The sequence below is a fragment of the Protomyctophum parallelum genome (assembly GCF_964188405.1).
Source record: "Protomyctophum parallelum genome assembly, chromosome: 23".
Classification (NCBI taxonomy): Eukaryota; Metazoa; Chordata; class Actinopteri; order Myctophiformes; family Myctophidae; genus Protomyctophum; species Protomyctophum parallelum.
In genome coordinates this window covers 16,097,435-16,117,324 of record NC_139715.1, presented here as the reverse complement: position 1 = coordinate 16,117,324, position 19,890 = coordinate 16,097,435, and the positions used below count along the sequence as shown (strand labels likewise).

General features: G+C 44.1%; 1 protein-coding gene across 1 annotated transcript in view; it reads right to left on the bottom strand.

The window, feature by feature from the left end:
* The window catches only part of zranb3 (zinc finger, RAN-binding domain containing 3), a 117,647-nt gene that overhangs the window by 24,360 nt on the left and 73,397 nt on the right, over positions 1-19,890 (bottom strand). Inside the window, exons 18-21 of the mRNA XM_083758396.1 lie at positions 14,490-14,542; positions 14,197-14,334; positions 10,066-10,275; positions 7,325-7,517 (exon numbers count right to left, since the gene is read on the bottom strand). Of these exons, the coding sequence (XP_083614522.1) occupies positions 7,325-7,517; positions 10,066-10,275; positions 14,197-14,334; positions 14,490-14,542 (594 nt within the window). The remainder of the gene's footprint in view (positions 1-7,324; positions 7,518-10,065; positions 10,276-14,196; positions 14,335-14,489; positions 14,543-19,890) is intronic.

Sequence of the window (19,890 nt, the reverse complement as noted above, 5' to 3'; positions counted from 1 at the left end):
ATAGTGTGAAAGGTACTTTTTCAGTTTCATGCTCCTGATTCGGCTTTCCTCTGTCAGTAAAACCTAATTGAGTATGTTAAAGGGACATTTCAACGCTGGAAGACAGTCACTCAATGTTAATAGTATTTGTAGTAGAGAACAAATTTGCACCCTATGGCTAGAAAAAATAATGTAGTCTGTGTGTTTGACTATAGGGTTTGACTGGATTGCCGAATTCCTACAATGACCAGAATGCTTTGGTGCAGATTCAGGTTTATTTGTCATATGTATAAATACAGAGTATAAATACAATGACATTATTTTGCTCCGAGCACTCTCAGTCAGACAAAAACAAACAAACAGCTATAGTGCAAAACAGAGAACACAAAAACAAAAGAAAGTGCAGAGTAAGTGACAAAGTGCAATACAGTTCAAGGTCGGCTGTTCAGCAGCCTGACTGCCTGGGGGAAGAAACTCTTACTGAGTCGGGTGGTACGAGATTTGATGCTCTGGTAGCGTTTTTTGGAAGGGAGTAGTTGGAACAGGGTATTTGCGGGATGGCTGGTGTCATTAATGATCCAGACTCCATCCAAACTGTAGTGGAAATCTTCTGCAGGCAGCCAGGGCATCTCTGTGTATTCACACCAACTAGTTCCGCCCACACAGCCCAGTACAACGAGAGGAGGAGCAAAAGGTTTAGTTTTCACCACAAGCGGTAACATGGCTGGCGCGATGCGATCAGAAATCACTATTTACGGTACATCTGAACGTCGGGCAGATCGGAGTAAAACAACAACTTTGAAGTATTTTTCGGAGTTTGGGTCATACTCTCACTGCAGTGGGTTCTACCCCACTGCACCCCATAGAGTTTGGGGTGCAGTGGGGTTGAGAACCCCTGGTCTATGACACATGACTCCAAATTAAATAACAAAACAAAACATGGAGCCTGCACATCTCATGCGCACCCTTTTACACCTGTAAATAGACGATATAATCTGGTCATTCAGAGTCCCATTATAAACACAAAAAAAAAGATATGGAATGAAAGTAAAATCTCAATGCGTTTGAGTGAGTCAGCGACTGAGTGGCCTGCCTGCGTATCTTGAAAACCATAACGTTCTCTCATACAAGCATGCAGTGTGTGTGTGTGTGTGTATGTGTGTGTGTGTGTGTGTGTGTGTGTGTGTGTGTGTGTGTGTGTGTGTGTGAATGAATGAATGAATGAATGAATAAATTAATGAATGAATTTGTATTTTCGTGTCCTGTCGTTAAGACCCATCCCTTACGGTATTATAAGACACCAACAACATAAATAAACAATATCACGTTCACTTCCCACACAGAAGTTACACCAAGTATTTGATGTATGTGTGTGTGTGTGTGTGTGTGTGTGTGTGTGTGTGTGTGTGTGTGTGTGTGTGTGTGTGTGTGTGTGCGTGCGTGCGTGCGTGCGTGCGTGTGTGCGAGAGAGAGAAAGAGAGACTGAGAGAGAGGGGAATACAGAAAAGGGGAGAGATGCGAAGAGTCCGTAAAGTGTGTGTGTGTGAGAGGCATGAGAGAGAGTGTTCAAGTGTATTTATCTTCGTATACACCATATAAATAGTTTAGGGTTTCTAACCTCAGCCAACCGACCAAACAATTTGCAAAACAGCGATAACATGAACGATATGTGCACAGCTGGTTCATTGATATGTGCATGGGACCTTATCAAGATGTCATTTCTTTCCCCCTCTCTACTGGCCGCCCCCCCATTACAAAAAAAACTAACAAATATGGCCCCTTGCTGCTGACAGTATGCACAATAAATGTAGCTCCAGCAGGTTGTGAGATTAGGACAAACAAGAGATGGAGCTCTCCTTCGACGCTGTCTGCAGCAGAGTGTTCGTGAATGGATGACAGAAAAAGAGCCTGTGTCAAACGCCAACAAGATCGCAGTGTTTCTCAGCTACTATATTGAGATGTGTGTCTGGCAAAGTAGCAACGGAAAGAATAACAAACAATATGCTGAAAGGGTAAACACACACAATATAAGTGTGTTTTCATGGTGTGGCTCATGTGGAGCGGACCGCTTAAAAGAGCTTTTTGCCCCACGGGCTGCAGATTCGAACGTTATCAACCCATGATCACCGGTATGTTCTCATCAAGACACTGCAGATGAGCCCGTATGGACCTTTGTCCATACGGGCTCCATCGCATGGCCTTCATACTGCATGATAACATTCAAAGGCATTCCCTGGCAATGCCTTTGAATGTTATCAAGCCATATCTTCACTGTGTGTGTGTGTGTGTGTGCGTGTGTGTGTTTGTGTCTTTGTGAGTGTATATATACATACACTGTATATATATAATATATATATGGTAAATGGTGCATTTATATAGCAAAGGCGCTTTACATAGATTGTGCATTACATTGACCCATTCACACACACATTCACACACCGATGCCGGAGGAAACCATGCAAGGCACCAACCTGCACATCAGGGGCAATTAGGGGGTCAGTGTCTTGCTCAAGGACACTTCGACACTCCTATTTTAGAGCCAAATAAAAGTCGGTTCGGCTCTGTAGAGCCTACAATTTGACGTCATTTGAGGTTCGGGGGGGCGGGGACTGTCCTAAAGTCGGCTCTTCGGTGCTACTGAAAATTTCTGATGAGCTGAAATCATTTCGGCACTACAGCGCCGAAGCAGCGGTAAAATAGGAGTATGAATCGGCCCTAACTCTGGGGGAGCCCCGGTTCAAACTGGCAACCTTGCGGTTTCCATTCCATATTCTACCAGAGGTTCTACTACTACACGAGGCCAGTATGGAGACAAATGTGTCTCCAAAAACTATGACGCATTCCCTGTTAAGGATCGGCACGGCCATGAGCCATGCATGCTATCCATTCGCTCAGGAGTGTGCCTGGAATGTTTGATACCATGAAAGGTACCGCACGGTGTCCCCAAGAGTCCAGACAACACGCTACGGACGGTACTGTATTCCCTTTCCCGTCCGTTACTGTATTACCGTCCATTACTGTATGTACTGACATGAATCGTGTGTGCGAGTTATCTATCGAGTTATGTATCTATTCTACAGGCAGAGGAACAAGCCAGCTAAAGACCTGACTAGATGGGAGACGGAGAGAAGAAAACAGAAGCTAGCAACTGGGCAAAAGAAAGATAACAGAGAGAGAGGGCAGCAGATGCGAGAGAGAGAGAGAGAGAGAGAGAGAGAGAGAGACCCCCTAGGGAGAATTCAGGAGCTGAAATCCATTTCCTTTCTTAGGGCAGAGCTCTATGCCATCATTAGGCAGCCAGCTGGAATGGAACCCAGCAGAGGAACAGAACAGCCTCATTCACACAGGACCCACAATGCACACGCACGCACGCACACACGCCTGCACGCACAGACGCACGCACGCACGCACACACGCACAGACGCACGCACGCACGCTGTCATGTCACCTATAGACGGGAAACCGACGGGCATATCAGAGCCTCAAAATACTAAACGCTTGAGTTTCAGAGATGCTTGATCTTAACCCATTCTGATCTGAGATCAGATTCATACGAGGTTTCCGCCGGACACACACTGGTCTGATGAACCCATTCTGACCTGAGATCAGATTCAAAAAAATGTCAGTCGTTCTTCGATTTTTCAAAAATAGCAGACCTACAAGCTCGTATCGCGCCACTCGGTGGCGCGATATGAGCTTGTAGATCTGCTATTTTTCAATAGCTAAAGCATAACTTGATGCTAAACACCAAAATGGGTGCCCGTTCAGAATGGGTTAATAGATCGGGCAATTGACTTCACACACGCGTGCATGCAGCCGTGCACACAGACGATTCAAGTACAGTTAATGATTCAACTCACAATACCATATGATTCATTATACTTTACTTAGTTCACTATATATATATATATATATATATATATATATATAATGCTGTGAATCTTTGGGTGTCCCACGATTCAATTCCGATTCTTGGGGTCACGATTCGATTCAACTCGATTCTCAATCCAAAAAAGATTTTTTTCCAGATTCAAAACTATTCTCTATTCAAAATGATTCTCGATTCAATACATAGGATTACATCACAATCTACTACAGTCAACTGCAGTGACTATACTACAGTAACTTGAAAATGACTGAAGACATGTTTACTGTGATTAGGGTAAGGTGAAAAAACGATTTTTGGAAATTATGAATCAATTTTGAATAGTTCATAACGGGAATCGCGATTCTAATTCGAATCGATTTTTTTTACACCCCTAATATATATATATATATATATATACTGTAATATATATACAGTATATATATATATATATATATATATATACATACATACAGTATATATATACATACATGTTCTGCGTAATGTTCATTTCTGAAGTGTTCTTTTGGCGACACCAGTGGAATGGTAGAGATATCTTGTTCATTACTGTGATGCCTGTAGAGATATCTGGTTCATTACTGTGATGCCTAAGACGTCCATTTGAAACCTAACGTAGTCTCGCTGGAAGCAGCAACAGCCCCAAAAACAAACACAGCATGGGTTGAGCTGCGGAGCTCTGTCGGGAGTCCGCGAGCGCACACGCCGCCAGATCAGAACTGCACACATCTCAGTAGTAGGAAACATTTATTCACTGACAAATAACCTAAACCAGTGGTTTAGATTACCACATTGTTTTAGCCCCTGTCCCACCCCGACCAAACGAAAAATGTCACGTTTTGCCCGAGACCCAAACTAGTGAAAATAGCAGATCTACAAGCTCACAATCAATCATTAACTGCCTTGTCAGGCATCTACACCATGCCCTCAGACACACACCGTTACACGACAAGACACACACACACATACCCTATGAACATTCCAATCAAGCCGCCAGAAGCACTTGCCGCGCACGCGCACACGCACACACCCTAGAATGAACTAATAACAAATCATGGAGGATCAGGACTCTGGCTGCCTGCGGTGTGTCTTATCAGGAGAGTCGTGTGTGTGTGTGTGTGTGTGTGTGTGTGTGTGTGTGTGTGTGTGAATTTCCCCTCTGCTACAAAGCCCATGCAGCACCATTGATTGGCTGGTGGTGCTGCTTGGCAGTGGGTGGGTGTTGGGGGGGGAGGGTATGTGTTATTGCTGGATAACAGTGGACCCAAAATCAAACAGGGCTCTCTCTGGCTGAGAACCGGCACTGAGGGAGAAAAATCAATGGGACTCATCAATCCATTTACTGAGAGCCTTTGGCCCTTCTGAGTGTTCACACCAACATACGTGCGTGACTGTATGTGTGGTGACTGTTTGGGTTGTACAGTGTGCTGTGTGTGTGTGTGTGTGTGTGTGTGTGTGTGTGTGTGTGTCAACTTTGTATAGAGTTGTGTGTGTAATGTGTATTCATGGTGTAAGGGGTGGGACGATTCACTCTCCTCCCGATTCGTTACTTTAATTGATAAAAAAAATGATAAAAGGTCGTGAAGGCAGACAGTTTACAGTGAGACTCAACACAAACGCCATGCAATAACTATGCATGGATTCTTGCCCTCATGTCCTCTCACGTTAAAGCTCCCTCCGTGACATATTTATCTTGTAGCCTAATAGCTTAATTTTGTTCGTTCGTTCGTGTAGGCAATTTGGACATCAGCCAAGAAGTAGTATCATCGTCCAGTTCAATTAGGCTGCTGACTCCATGTGGTGACTTGAAGATTGGGCATTCATCGATGATGTGTTCAACAGTCTGTGGTTTTCCGCATTCGCAGCTTAATTTGATTTAAACCAAAAACAATGCATTAATTGCTTTGATTATTTCCCGTTTCATGAGGTAAGGATTGTTCCAACTTCTATTACAACACAAGCGCAAGAGAGCGCATTTCTCAGCACCAAAGCGGCCGGCAGAAAGAAAGAAAGTACGTTGTATTTTAGTGATGTGTGTGGTGGGCTCCTTTACAAATCAGAGTAGGACTTGGTCATAGAAACATTTTCACTTGTGAGATTTCTATTTTGCTTTAATCCTTATGAGCCTAACCTACCGAATGGCACATGGTGTTGTGTTGTGAATGGCGTGGTTCACGTGAATGAACATCAGAACATCTCAACATCAGAACAGCGCGGTCGACGGTCACTCTGCTCACTCATTATCGAGAAATAAAACCGCTAGGAAGCCTAGGATGATTAACACTGAGACTAAATTGACGTGTTTAATCATCCTGAAGGGATTTTAATTCTCGATAAATGACCGCTGAGGCGCCGACCCGTTCATTATCCCGCAAGGCAGGCAGGCTACTTAACTTTTTCTCTGCTTTCTACGATTATAATCGTACCCCCTTGGCTAGGGTACGGCATCTGCCACCTGCGCACATGTTCGTAGACAACCCTATACTCCATATATACTCTATACTCTATATATATATATATATAAATAATTAATTAATTAATTAATACATTGGACAGAAAGTAGACAACGAAACGAGGTATTTTCTCATGGCAATGAAAGTAGAATATTCCATCAGATCACTGATCGTGATCAGTGTAGGCTATTGTAGGACTGCCCAGCGAAAGTTCTGGCCAGCGCACGTATAGTGCAAAAAACGAACCGGGCCATTTTTTAGTTTTTTTTTTTTTAATATATATATTTTATCCCACGATTTTGTAACCCATTTTTCACCCCTGTGTCAATCATCTAATGTGATCCTGGGCTCTACACACCCTCCACCAACCTAGTCCCCATATATGGGGGACAAGGGGAGAGCAACGGACTTGAACTCATGCTTCCTTCATGCCTGAGTGTCCAAGTTGCTCCTATACACCTGACAGGGGGGAGATTCCCTGTTTGGAGTTGGACGTAGCGCGTGGAAGGAACACGTTATTCCAACCAGTTCCTTTCCCCTCCATCAGGCGCCCCGGCTGGCCAGGGGGAGGCAGTTTAGTGACCAGGATTACTGCATGTTTTTTGTGAGGGTACCTACCCTAGGGGACACGGGGAGAACATGCAAACTCCACACAGAAAGGCCCTTTCGCCAACCCCGCCTTCGGGTATGGGTACTGATGACGCGGAGGAGGAAACACGCCGCCAGCACCCACAGCGTCCCGAGCGGGAAACGAACCCAGGACCTTCTAGCTGTGAGGCGACAGCACTACCAACTGTGCCACCGTGCCCCTCGCCATTTTTGAGGTTTGACACCATCACCGAACGCAGTGCAACACAACGCAGCGTAGGCAGTGGAGCATCCTTCTATAGATTCAAAAGGGAACATTCCCGAACGGTGACGGAGACGCGATGCCGATGGCTGCAGTGGAGCCCCGCTGTGACCTGTTTAAGTGGCATCTGGGCCAGCCAGGTGTTCTCCAGAATGTTACCTGTTTAAGTGGCAACTGGGCCAGCCAGGTGCCATCCAGGATGTCCTTGCGCTGGCCGGGCGGCGCGTCGCGGACCCTCAGGTACAGCTGGTGGGCCTGGAGGCCGCACTGCTGACACACGCCCTGCTCCGCCTCTAGGACGCACGCACGCATGTACGGCTGGCTGGTGCGCAACTGGAACTCTTCCTGGCACCTGCGAGGAGGGATGACGAGGGGTGTTACTGTAGAGCAGTGGTCCCCATGACGAGGGGTGTTACTGTAGAGCAGTGGTGCCCAAACGTTTTTAGCCCGTGACCCAAAAGAGAAATTATACCCGGGACCCAAGTGAAAATAGCAGATCTACAAGCCGCCTTGTGAGCTTGTAGATCGGCGATTTTCACTGCTTGGAATTTCTTAAGATATTTTCATGACATTACTGAAAGAAATCATTGGATTTGTCAATACTAATAATATCATTGGAAAATATTAGATTTTTTTTAAAGGGATTGTGACATAAAAAGGTTTTTGTAATTTTTCTTATTTTTTTAAGAAATGAGCATGACGGCACACCTAGCCGTTAATAGAAGATTTGAGGACGGATTAATCACATTAGAAATATTATCAGTTGTGCTGATTAGACAGAGTTTCATCAGAGCAGCAGCACAATTGGCTTAGGAATGAAAAAAAAAAAAAACAATTTAAAGAATATTTTCCTCCTGTGTTAATAGCTGCATCATCAGTTATTATGGTGGTGTACTGCAGTACTTGAGCCAGATATTTTCTGTAGTGGTACTTGTTATAAAAAGGTTGAAAACCCCTGGAGTAGAGCATAAAAAACACACTGTCTTCACTTATAAAGCAGTAGTTTATTACGCTACTGGAGAGTTACAACGTTTCAGTATCTTACGACCTTCATCAGATACCTGACGATGGTCGTTTGTTCGCACTGGTTGCCTGCTCCGACGCACCTGTCCACCTAGGTGTAAAAGGACTCTTCTCTACAACGGGAGTAGAGGATGAGAATTTCTGCGGGGTGGGATTAACAAATGTATTAATCCCCAGGATTGGGACGGAATGCCGGGCGTAAAAAGTCAACGGGAGCGGGAATGACATCAATTAGCCTCGCTATATTACCACAGATGAACTGTTCTTGGTGCCATGTCTTTGAATGAAAGCTGCATGAAACACAGTAGTCTAAAAAGAACACAACATGCATTGCCTTTCCTAATGTTTTTTTTTTTTCCTGTGGGAGTGGGAGAGTGTGGTGTGTGTGTGTGTGTGTGTGTGTGTGTGTGTGTGTGTGTGTGTGTGTGTGTGTGTGTGTGTGTGTGTGTGTGTGTGTGTGTGTGTGTGTGTGTGTGTGTGAGAGAGAGAGAGAGAGACATGAGATGTGGGGGTCATTTGAGCTCTATAATATCTCGCCTCTCACTGACAAATTTCACACACTTCTTTACTCCTGTAAATCTGTGATATGATATGACAAAGATTCTGAGCCAAGAGAGAATACCCTTTCCATATTCAACTTTTGCCTGTGTTCCATATTCAACTTTTGCCTGTGTTCCATATTCAACTTTTGCCTGTGTTCCATATTCAACTTTTGCCTGTGTTTCATATTCAACTTTTGTCCGTGTTTCATATTCAATTATTTATTTTATTTATTTATTCAGAAAGCCTTGATAAGAGGCTTTCAAAGATAGTGTCGTGAATTTTAACACTCCACATTAACTAATTAAACTACTAGAGACAAAAGGACGAAGAGTTTCTCTAAACTAAATAGCAAACTGTAGCAGAGTACCAGGCATCAAAGCCTCAGACGATCAGATGAAGAAGCACAGGCAGAGAGTTTGAACTGAAGTGTTGAATTGACCATTTATTGCAACCGAGACCAAAAACAGCAGAGCTTCCCGCGGCCCATGAGTGGAGCCCACAGACAGACTAACCACCTTGATGGCTAGCCTCCTATTTCATTCACAACATGACATTATATGCAGTTTTACATCAAACAGTTGAACTCTGGGTGTGGTTGAGATTTAACATAGGAATGGCAGATGGCCTCTCAGAAAGATCCAGAAGGCCCTTGAGATGCATAGAATGCTACATTCCTATCACACCTAGCAGAGCTTCAAACAATGCCTATCCACAGGGTATCCACAGGGTATGGCTTTCATACCTGTAGTCACTGTCAGACTAGACAATTGACTTACTTAGCATCACCTTAGCACAGTTACCAAAATGTATTTCCTATAGTTGAACATTTGAACTTGGAAGTATTCCCCAGGATTCTTTAAAGTGCAGCTTCGATGGCTTCAACAACACGCTCATCTGTGCTGTGTAAATTAAAATGATTTTTCTTTCGTTTGAATATTTACAAAGCAACATTGGATTCGAAACGCTTGCCATCACTCAAAACCCTGTAGTAACTCCCTAGGGATCACGGACCCCGGTCGAAGCCACACCTGCTCTAAGTCAAAGTGATTTTTTTTTTTGGTTGTTGTTATTTTTACACGTCAAACTCTTAACCATTTAAACCCTATATATTTAAAATAATGGAAATATCCGATCGAGCTTGTAGGTCTGTATTGTCACTAGTATTGACATTATATTTTGTCAAATGCATTCATATCAAAAAGAAAATGTACTTTGTCATTTGCACTATTTAATACGTATGTTGTACTCAAGTACAACTTTGACCAAGGGACATTTACTTGTAGTGTTTGACCATTGCATCATAGGTGGAGTACTTTGTGTCCACCACTGCGTACCTCCGAGTGCAGAAGCGAGTGTCCCAGGGCCCTCCCTCTGTAGAGCAGGGCTGCTGACAGGACAGACACAGAGGGGCTCCCTCGCTGTCCACAGCCTGCAGGTAGCCCGACTCAGCTGATGATGGCGATGACGAAGATGGCTGCGATGAAGATGATGGCGGTGCCGCTGGCGGTGGACTACTCACGTCTTTAGTGGACTCCTCACCCTGCCTGGTGGGTACAGGGAGGAAAGAGGTTAGGAAGAGAGGTGCGGGAAAGGACAGGAGGAGGAGCGAGAGATGAGGAATTCAGGGGAATGGGTGGGGGGGGGGGTTTAACCATGTGAACCCCAGTGTTAGTTTTCTTGAGTGTCTTGCATTTTGTGTGGTATCTTGTATTTTAGGTCATTACTTGGCCTTTTTACTGTTGATGTTTCTCTCTTGTTTTGTACCCCCTTGGGAATGTTTATACGAGCTCTTTTTGCTTCGTTGTCTGTTTTCTGTTTGATACATGCAAAGTTAATACACAATTGCACATAAAAACGACTCCAGGGTGTCTAATGAAGTACTGTCACCTCATAGACACATGAAAAACTGGAAAAATACAAAACTTGTGGCACTATATTGATTACGCTTCACAACGCTAGTGGTAAAATGTTAAATGGTGCATTTATATAGCGCCTTTATCCAAGGCGCTTTACATAGATTGTGCATTACGTTCACCCATTCATTCATACACCAATGGTCGGCGGAAACCATGCAAGGCACCGACCAGCACATCAGGAGCAACTAGGGGTTCAGTATCTTGCTCAGGGACACTTCGACACTCTGGGGGAGCCCGGGTTCGAACTGGCAACCTTGCGGTTACCATCCAGCCACTCTACCCCTGAGCTACTCCTTGCATGGGGTCCAGTATTTCATCATGCATCAATTTAGTTCCTCATAGGTTGCCTAGAAAATAGAAAGGCATTCCTTTAGACTTATCCAACTTGCATAACAGGGATAATAGAGAGAGAACAGAAGAGCTCGGCCCTTCAAAAAGGTTTGAAAACCACTGGTTAAAAATGGTTAAAGATTGAAATAGCTTCACATTTAGACAGAAGGCTGTGTGGGCCACCCGAACCCCACGCCCCACACCACAATGTCAATAGATTACAACAACATGCCGCTGTACGGTTGTTTGTACAAGTCAATTTGATTTAAACAAATCACTATGCCAAGGACCATTGAGCCGCCCGCTGTGAGCGCGTGAGTGACGATTCAGCATCCTGCGGAACAGCAATACAAACGCTTCCAATGTGGACTCATCCATCGATTTGCCCGCCGGACGTGCTGAACTTATTGAAGAGCGGTTGAACGTGCGCTTTGTGCGCGCGTGACCCGACACTAGATTCTACAAAATGTCTTCTAAATCCTAACTGGAAAAACCTATGTTTCTATGTCAGTGGTGCGCAGCTCAATGCTTTTCATGTCAAGGACCCCCAGAATTATCTGTGTTTGGCCGCGGACCCCCCCCCCCCCCCCATCTGAAAATATGTAGTTCCAGGGACCTCCCAGAAGCTAATATTTGAGTAAAAAATGTTCGCTGTGAAAGAATATATATTCAATTTGCGCTATATTTTTCAAAAATAGCAGATCTACAAGATCGTAGCGCGAAAGAAAAAGGCTTCTAAATCCTAAATGTTTTCTGAAAAACCCTATGTTTCTATGTCAATGGTGTTCAACCTTTTTCATGTCAAGGACCCCCAGAATTATCTGGATTTGGCTGCGGACCCCCCATCTGAAAATATGTCGTTGATGATTTATAATTTTAACCCCACCATCAAAAAAAAAGTTAAATTGTGCGATTTATTAGCAAGTTGCAATTGTGTACAGTACACTGCACCTTTGTCGATTGTGTGTAGAACAACCTTTCATTTGACAAATGAATCGTTCACTCAAATCTGCCCATAATGTAGGTGTACACCATGCATTTATAGTGCATGTGGTTGCACATCATCAGTGTGTGTGTGTGTGTGTGTACGTGTGTGCACGCGTGCGTGCGTGTGTGCGTGCGTGGTGTGTGTGTCTCTGTCTCTCTCTTGGCAGGAGAGTGAGTGAGAGTTTGGGAAGGTGCCACCGTGTCCCACCAGGGTGCCAGCGCCACGTAGGAGGGGACAGATGGACCGCGTTGCACCACTCCATCCCCAACGGCTCCTCAGCCCAGATAGAAGAAAGAAAGCGGGAGAGGGATTTAAGCATTGAAATGGGCAAATGACAAAACCAATATACTATTACTGCTGCTGAATTAAGACTAACACACTTGCCGATACCGACGGGCAGCCAAAATAACCACCATGCTAGTTTCAAACAAAACACCATCGGTATTTTGACTTTTTCCGTCACAGGAGTGCGTGAGCGAATGAAAATGTGACAGGCGAGCGAGCAACGGGGTTTGTCTGTTTATCTGTTCAATGTGGTGTTCACGCTTATTAGAGTTAATTAAAACTAACGGAAAATACTAAAACTAAAATAATTGTTTTGTTGCTTTGTTTTTTTCATTTACTGAACTAAATAAAAACTGGAAAAGGAAAAGAAAAACGATAACTAACTGAAACTGCATTGTGTCTTTTCTTGTTTTTTTTATTACACAATACTTATTACTCTGGCCCTTTCCAATCCTGCACCTCGATTGAAAAGGGCCGAATAAAATAGAACAAACACTAAAACTAACCAGTAAGACGCCCTGAGGGCGAGAAGCAACCTCGCCCTAAAGGGTGAGCTTGTGTGCACGCATCCGCCTGGGTGACGGGGGGTCAGATCAACATATGGAATGAATTCTGTACTGGCCATATATGGAGCGTGTCTTGAGTGTACAGTAGGGTTTGATGTGGTCAGATAAACATATGGAATGTCAGAAGAGGTCAGCTCCATATATGGAGAACCGGAGATCTAAGTGTTAGAGGTTTGAGGTCAGATGTAGAGTTGCTGGCCGGCTCCATATATGGAGAACTGGAGATGATCCAGTCTTCTCCATGTAGGTTATCCAGGGTTAGATGAGGTCAGTGTCGTGATCTTCATATATGGAGATGGCCATATATGGTGGAGTGATGTCACGAGGTGTGACCATATATGGGGGCGTTAGGTGACTAACTACTAACGGACGGGCGGACGGACGGGAGATGCAGGTTTTCATAGTAAATGCGACCTTTTACGTCGCAATAAAAACGAAAATTAACTAAAAAAGTGGGAGAACTACCTAAAACTATAATGAAAAGTCCAAAACTATTATAACCTTCCCTACCATCCAACCATCCATCCTCCATTCATCCATCCCTCCATACTGTATATAGATCAGCCAACACAGGGAAGCTGGAGGTACCTTCACTAAAAACGCCGTGACAACGCTCCACACGTCCCAAACTCTCCTCCCTTCTGGCTCCAACACTATGGAATGCACTTCCCATTGCAATCACAACTGCAGACTCACTCCCAATCTTCCGCCGTAGTCTTAAAACCCACCTCTTCAGACTCCATCTTAGGCGGTAGCACTTGCCATTGCCCCGACGGCCTTACAGGTGTATGCAAAGGCTCAACTTATGTAACTATGTAGACATAGCACTATGTAGTATATATGCATAGTTCATTATATAGATATTCCACTATTAGGTTCTTCGCATACGTACGACTATTTTTATGTATTTGACTTATTACCATGTCTTTTGTTCCTGCTTACTGTAAATCGCTCTGGATTAAGAGCGTCTGCTAAATGCCTAAATTGTGAATTGTATATATATTATATACCCGAATCCCATGACTCCTTCAAAACCGCTCTCAAAGGGCACCTACGGACGGCTGCAATTCGAAACTGGCCCCTGTAAAATCTGAATCCCCCCCCCCCTTTTTTCCCCTCACTGTATATGATTCTTTTCCCTTTTTACCTCCTTTATGATGAATTCCTGTTCTGTTCTTTGACTATATAGAAGTGTCTATTTGTACGTCTCTAAATGTTTTGATGATTGAACATGGTGGACCCTCTTGTAAACAAGTGTAATGCTTAATTGGGTCGTCCACTCACAGTTAACAGTCTTTGTATTGAGTTTGTGCTTGAAATGTACTGTAATTCTGCAAACTGTTAATAAATATTTAAATCAATCAAACCCATCCATCCTACCTGTGTTCTGCAGGAGGTGCGAGTGACGTCGCAGACCTCCTCTTGTTGAAGAAGTCCTTCTTGACCAGACGGACGCTGCCTCCCTCCCTCTGGGCCTTACCGAGGGACGCAGCTGCCACGTCGTCTCTGTCTAGATACCTGAGAGGGAGGACGGGGAGAGGGAAGGAGGGGTCGTTATTTGAACCAGTGCCTTGCACAGAGGCACTTTGATGGTTACTCAGTCTGGGGAAGCACTACTCGTACTCTTGTTCAGCTCAGAGCTTTCCCCAAAACGTCTTATCTATGTTGCTCACCATTGAGGATGTTTTGTTAGTAGTGGATGGCTGACTGTTAAGAGCTTGAAACGCTGTTAGAGACCGTTCCACGGAGAATCAATTAGAGACGCTCCTATGATCGGCCATCTGTGGTCGGCAATTTCCCCTAATTTCCCCCAATTTCCTAATCTTCCACGATTTATCCCATTCTGGGCGGGAACCCCTTTTGTTTTAACTAAACATTATGTCAAACTTTAGCTATTGAAAAATAGCAGAACTACAAGCTCATAGTGGTGTGTTATGAGCTTTTAGATCTTGTAGGTCTGCTATTTTTGAAAAATCGTGAAAATGCAGCACAAATCTTTTAATTTCGACGTCAGGTCTAAATTAGCCTGGAACTCACCTATGCTTTTTATGGCATAGGCAGCTCCCGGCAGGATCCACCGGGAGAAACTATGCGCAGCTGTGCGACATGAGACTAATTACTTAGGACAGAGAGAGAGAGGAGTGTGTGTGTATGTGTGTGTGTGTGTGTGTGTGTGTATGTGTACACGTGTGCGTGTGTGTGTCAATTTAACAAAGGTGCAGACGATCAGAAATCAGCAGAGAGTGAGCAATGTTTGCGCTACTCTATGCCGAATTGAAGTGGACTGGAAATAAAAACGTCTGGAGCTAGGTCCGAGGCTAGGTCTAAATGGGTTAAGTGGTATACATGTCAATCTGATATGTAGTATAATATCATTTTTCATCTTTGTGACAGGCCAAAACATTCTCCCCACACACAGGAACAGTTTTGACATGCGTTTTGACATCAAGATCACACACACGACACAAGATCGTGAGAAAAAACAATCAGTGATCGGGATCGGTCCCAAAAAACCTGATCGGAGCATCCCTAGAATCAATATGTGATTGGTTGGTTGGCACTTTTGGTTTTCTGGCCCGCCCATTCACCAGCACACACACAACACAACACAACACAAAACAGACAGTGTGGTCTGGAGGAGAGGAGAGAGATGGATTGATTGATTTCGACAAAACAAAAAGTAAAACCAACGTTAAATATGGATCCAAACCCCAACCCAATTTGTCAGCCTTCTGATTGGTCCCTGGCTGACTAACCAGCAGGCTCTATCTGCCTTGTTCTGCCTTGTTCATGTTGAATTTGCTAAAACATCATTTTTGGATTAAACTAAAAGCAAACATGATACGCCCTGCAGTCACCAAGCTGCACCTGTGATGTTCCTTTTTACTGACGGACAGGTTTAGGCAACAAAGTCTTATGCACACCTGATGGGCTCTGAGACGAGTGCGTAGGCAGGGAGCAATAGAGTACTTCAACATTTCAGTATTGATACTTTTACTTAAGTAAATAACGTGAGTACCTTTTCCACCAGTGGATATTTCACTGTTAGAGGTACTTAAATTGCTAGAGGTTATTTCAGTACACTGATACTGTTAGAGGTTGTTGTTTTTTTTTGTTTTGGCTTTCGCCTTTATTTTATATTTTTGAGTGGTGCAACCACTCCTTAAGGAACAGCAATGTCCGTGTTAACCTATGTGACTATGTATGTGACTATGTATGTGATAACCTATGTGACTATGAGTACCAGTAGGGGCGCTGTTGTGCCAGAGAGAGAGAGAGAGAGAGGGAGGGAGGAAGGGGGGGAATTAAAAAACTTCAGTGCACTGTGTCTAAACATGTTGCGACCGCACGTCGCAACATGTTTAGGCACAATGCAAGGAATAAATGCATTCGCCATGTATCTGGAGGAAGTCTGATCCAATCATTTTTAGATTTCTCCAGTTTAATCCTGCGTTTAGGTTTTGTTGTGTTCAAGATCTGATTTTAGGCATGTTTAAGCCTCCAGGGAAATCCGTGTTGAGGTTCTTAATCCACTGTTTTTCATTAAAACGTCTTTGTCCTACTGTCCAGTTGGGATTGTGTTGGAGTCCAGCGCATTTTAGAGCTTCAATGCCATGAGCCATGAAATGTTGCACAAATCTTGTGGTTGTCTTTTTTCCATTGTTAATATTGTATCTGTGTTGTCCCAGCCTTGTACCTATTGTTTTACCCGTTTCTCCGACATATTGTAAACCACATTTGTTACATGTGATTAAGTAAATGCAGTTGCTGGTTCTGGTTGTTATTCGTTGTTTAATCTCTAACACGCGTTTTGTAGTTCTATTTTTTACTAATTGTTTGGGTTTGAAGTATTCTGGTCCCTCGCGTGCTGGTGTGTTGATTTCTTTTAGCTTGCTGTGTACTAGATAATCTTTAAGGTTTTTGTTTTTTCTGTATGCCGATATAATTTTATAATCTTTTAGAAGATCATCCGTTCGGTTCTCAAAATTCCTTTTTATTCTGTTGTTGGCTAGTGTGCTCTGTGTTGAATAACTGGTTATCAGGGCCAATTTAGGGCCTGGATCACGCACTCTTATTTCTAAGAAGGTACTTTGAGCTTTCCGGAGGAATGTCCTAGTGTATCCCCTTAGTCTGAGTGCCTTAAATAGTGTTTTACAAGCTATTTTGAAATCACTACTTTGCGTGCAAATCCTATGGAATCTTAGTAGTTGTGATTTGACTATCCCTGTGTAAGAGTGTGTCGGGTGGAATGACGTTTTGTGTAATAGGGCGTGGGTGTCTGTTTCTTTAAAGAATACTTTTAAGTCTAGTTTCCCATTTGTGTTAAAGTTTGGGCCCTTGAAGATTGTTACATCAAGAAAGTCAATCCTTTCCGTGTGTGTCACAAACAGCAATGTCCGTGTTAACCTATGTGACTATGTATGTGACTATGTATGTGATAACCTATGTGACTATGAGTACCAGTAGGGGCGCTGTTGTGCCAGAGAGAGAGAGAGAGAGAGGGAGGGAGGAAGGGGGGGGGGGGGGGGGGGTTGCACCACTCAGTTCAACTGAGTGGTGATTTTTTATGGAGGGATAGAAAGTAGGCTGACAGGAAATTGGGAGAGAGATGGGGGGGTGACATGCAGTAAAGGCAGTCGGGATCGGGAGTCGAACCCGCCGTGGCACACTGCCAGACTGGATTACCAGCCACGGTGCCTGGACTGCTGAGCCACGGCCCAGGCTGTTAGAGGTTATTTTACCGCTGATGCTGTTTGAGTCTCACAGGCTGTTAGATGATGGTATTATTCTTACAGGCTGTTCCATGATGGTTTCAGTCTTACAGGCTGTTCCATGATGGTTTCCCGTTCCACTGTTAGAAGCGGTTAAATCTCTCTAATGGAGAAAATCTCTTAATGATCTTTGCCCAATGACCCAAAACTAATGGTCCGAAGTCGATATTTTTAAGTAAAAGTAATGGAGCAGATCAGTACGCGGTCACGAAAGATACAAATTTTCTTTTTAAGGCATTTCCGCTTCATTTAATAGAGAGAGAGAGAGAGAGAGAGAGAGAGAGAGAGAGCGAGAGGAGCGAGAGAGGGCAATGGTTTTAAGCCAGATTTGAGCCCAGTATGTTATGTTGCAAGCACCGGGGGCAGTCCATATTTAATTTAAATTAGCACCCCAAATTGACAAAGAAAAGTGGAGCTGGCAGGCAGGCCAGATACAAATGTTCGAAGGATGAGACAGAGAGAGGGGGAGAGAAGAGAGAGACAGAGAATCACTGTTGTCTGATTTAAGGTATATTTGGTTTGCGCATTGCGTCGCACCCCGGAAAATAGCTGATCTACAAGCTCTCCACGGATGTCACATTGTAACTCGTGAGCTTTGTACATGGGTTCTGTCTGGTGTGACACACCGGCGCACACACAACCAAGTATAAAGCATGTGTTCATTCCATGGAGCCCACACGCATGTGGTAGATATGTACACACGTACTACGTAGGCTGTGTGCTCTATCGCTCGGGGGCACAACTCTTGCGATCCATCGGTGTCCCCCTCCCACCTTAAATACTGCACGTGGAGTGTTACTGAAGAACGTCCGATAATCATCAGCGTGCACGTAGCTGTACAACCTTTTCCCAGTGAGAGAGAGGACATTTGATTTTATCTGAAGCAAAAACAGCTAAATAATGTTTATATGCAAACATTAGGAATACATTTTTGTTTAGCAATGTGGAAGAAAGACAACTATTTACAGTTTGCTGTAGTTGCAGATAGCACATACTGTATTAGAAATGTTAGGTGATACATGACTAAACTGCTTATTGGATTTGAACATTCCTATTTGACATTTTTATGCTATATACCAGGGGTACTCAACTGGCGGACCGCGGTCCGCGACCGGACCGCGGACCACCTCTTTGCGGATCACCCAAAAAAAAAGAAAGAAAAAAACTTTTTTTTTTAAAGTTAATAATATAAATAACATCAGATGGTACATTTCTCATGTGAAATTGCTGCAAAGCCCCCCAAAATGTCCCCCAAGGGCCCCCAAAATTCTGGCGCGCGCTATGTGCGCGCGCAGTGTGGCCTGCCAGGGCGTATAACTCCCGGCCTGATTTGGAGTTCCACTCCGGGCCTGCACTCTGCACCCCATTATTGGTTGGGTGGAAGGCGATCTGATTTGTATAAGCTTGGCTTGACCATACTAAACGGGCATAGAGCCCCGCTCTCCGATGGACGCCGCGCATGGGACCGGACCTCGGTCTTATTAAAAAGAACATTTGTGGACCTTCATCATTTCTAGTTGAGGACCCCTGCTATATACTGTAGGCTGATTGATCAATTATGCTAGAGTTTAGCTGGAACAATAATTCAAATAATATAATACCTCACTCGAGCCAACCAATTGAAGGTGAAAATTGGGCGTCAAGTGGATTGACCCCAACCTTAAAGGGCCGCTGACACGCCCAGAAATTAATATGAGTGGTACAGCACATCACGTGGTCTGACTGAAAACAGTTTGAAACTGTTTGAAACAGGGCTACGGCGCGCCGCGCTAGCAACTGTATGGACACAACAAGTGGCTGCTAGCTCAGGCTAGCGTTTTTGACGGTACATTTAGGTCATATTTGCTATAAATGTAATTGAAAACAATTATTCTTTCGCTCGAAAATCCTCGTTACAATGACATTGAGTTGACGTGTACGTTTTAGGGTAAACTGTTGCATAATCGCAATTTCGCGTGACGAGTTCCATGCTCTCCGTCTCCCCCCGCTAGACAGGCAGTGGTAACCTGTGAAGCTCCGTGCTGCGGAGCCCTGTTCATCACTTAGCCGTGTTTGAGGCCATGTCAGCGGGGGGAGACGGAGAGCATGGAACTCGTCACGCGAAATTGCGATTATGCAACAGTTTACCCTAAAACTTACACGTCAACTCAATGTCATTGTAACGAGGATTTTCGAGCGAATTTTTTTTTTTTTTCAATTACATTTATAGCAATTATGACTCTAAATGTGACACCAAAATAGTAGCATAAGTTGCTATGCTACTACGGCCACCAAGCCCGGCGAGCCCGCATAGAAGCCGATG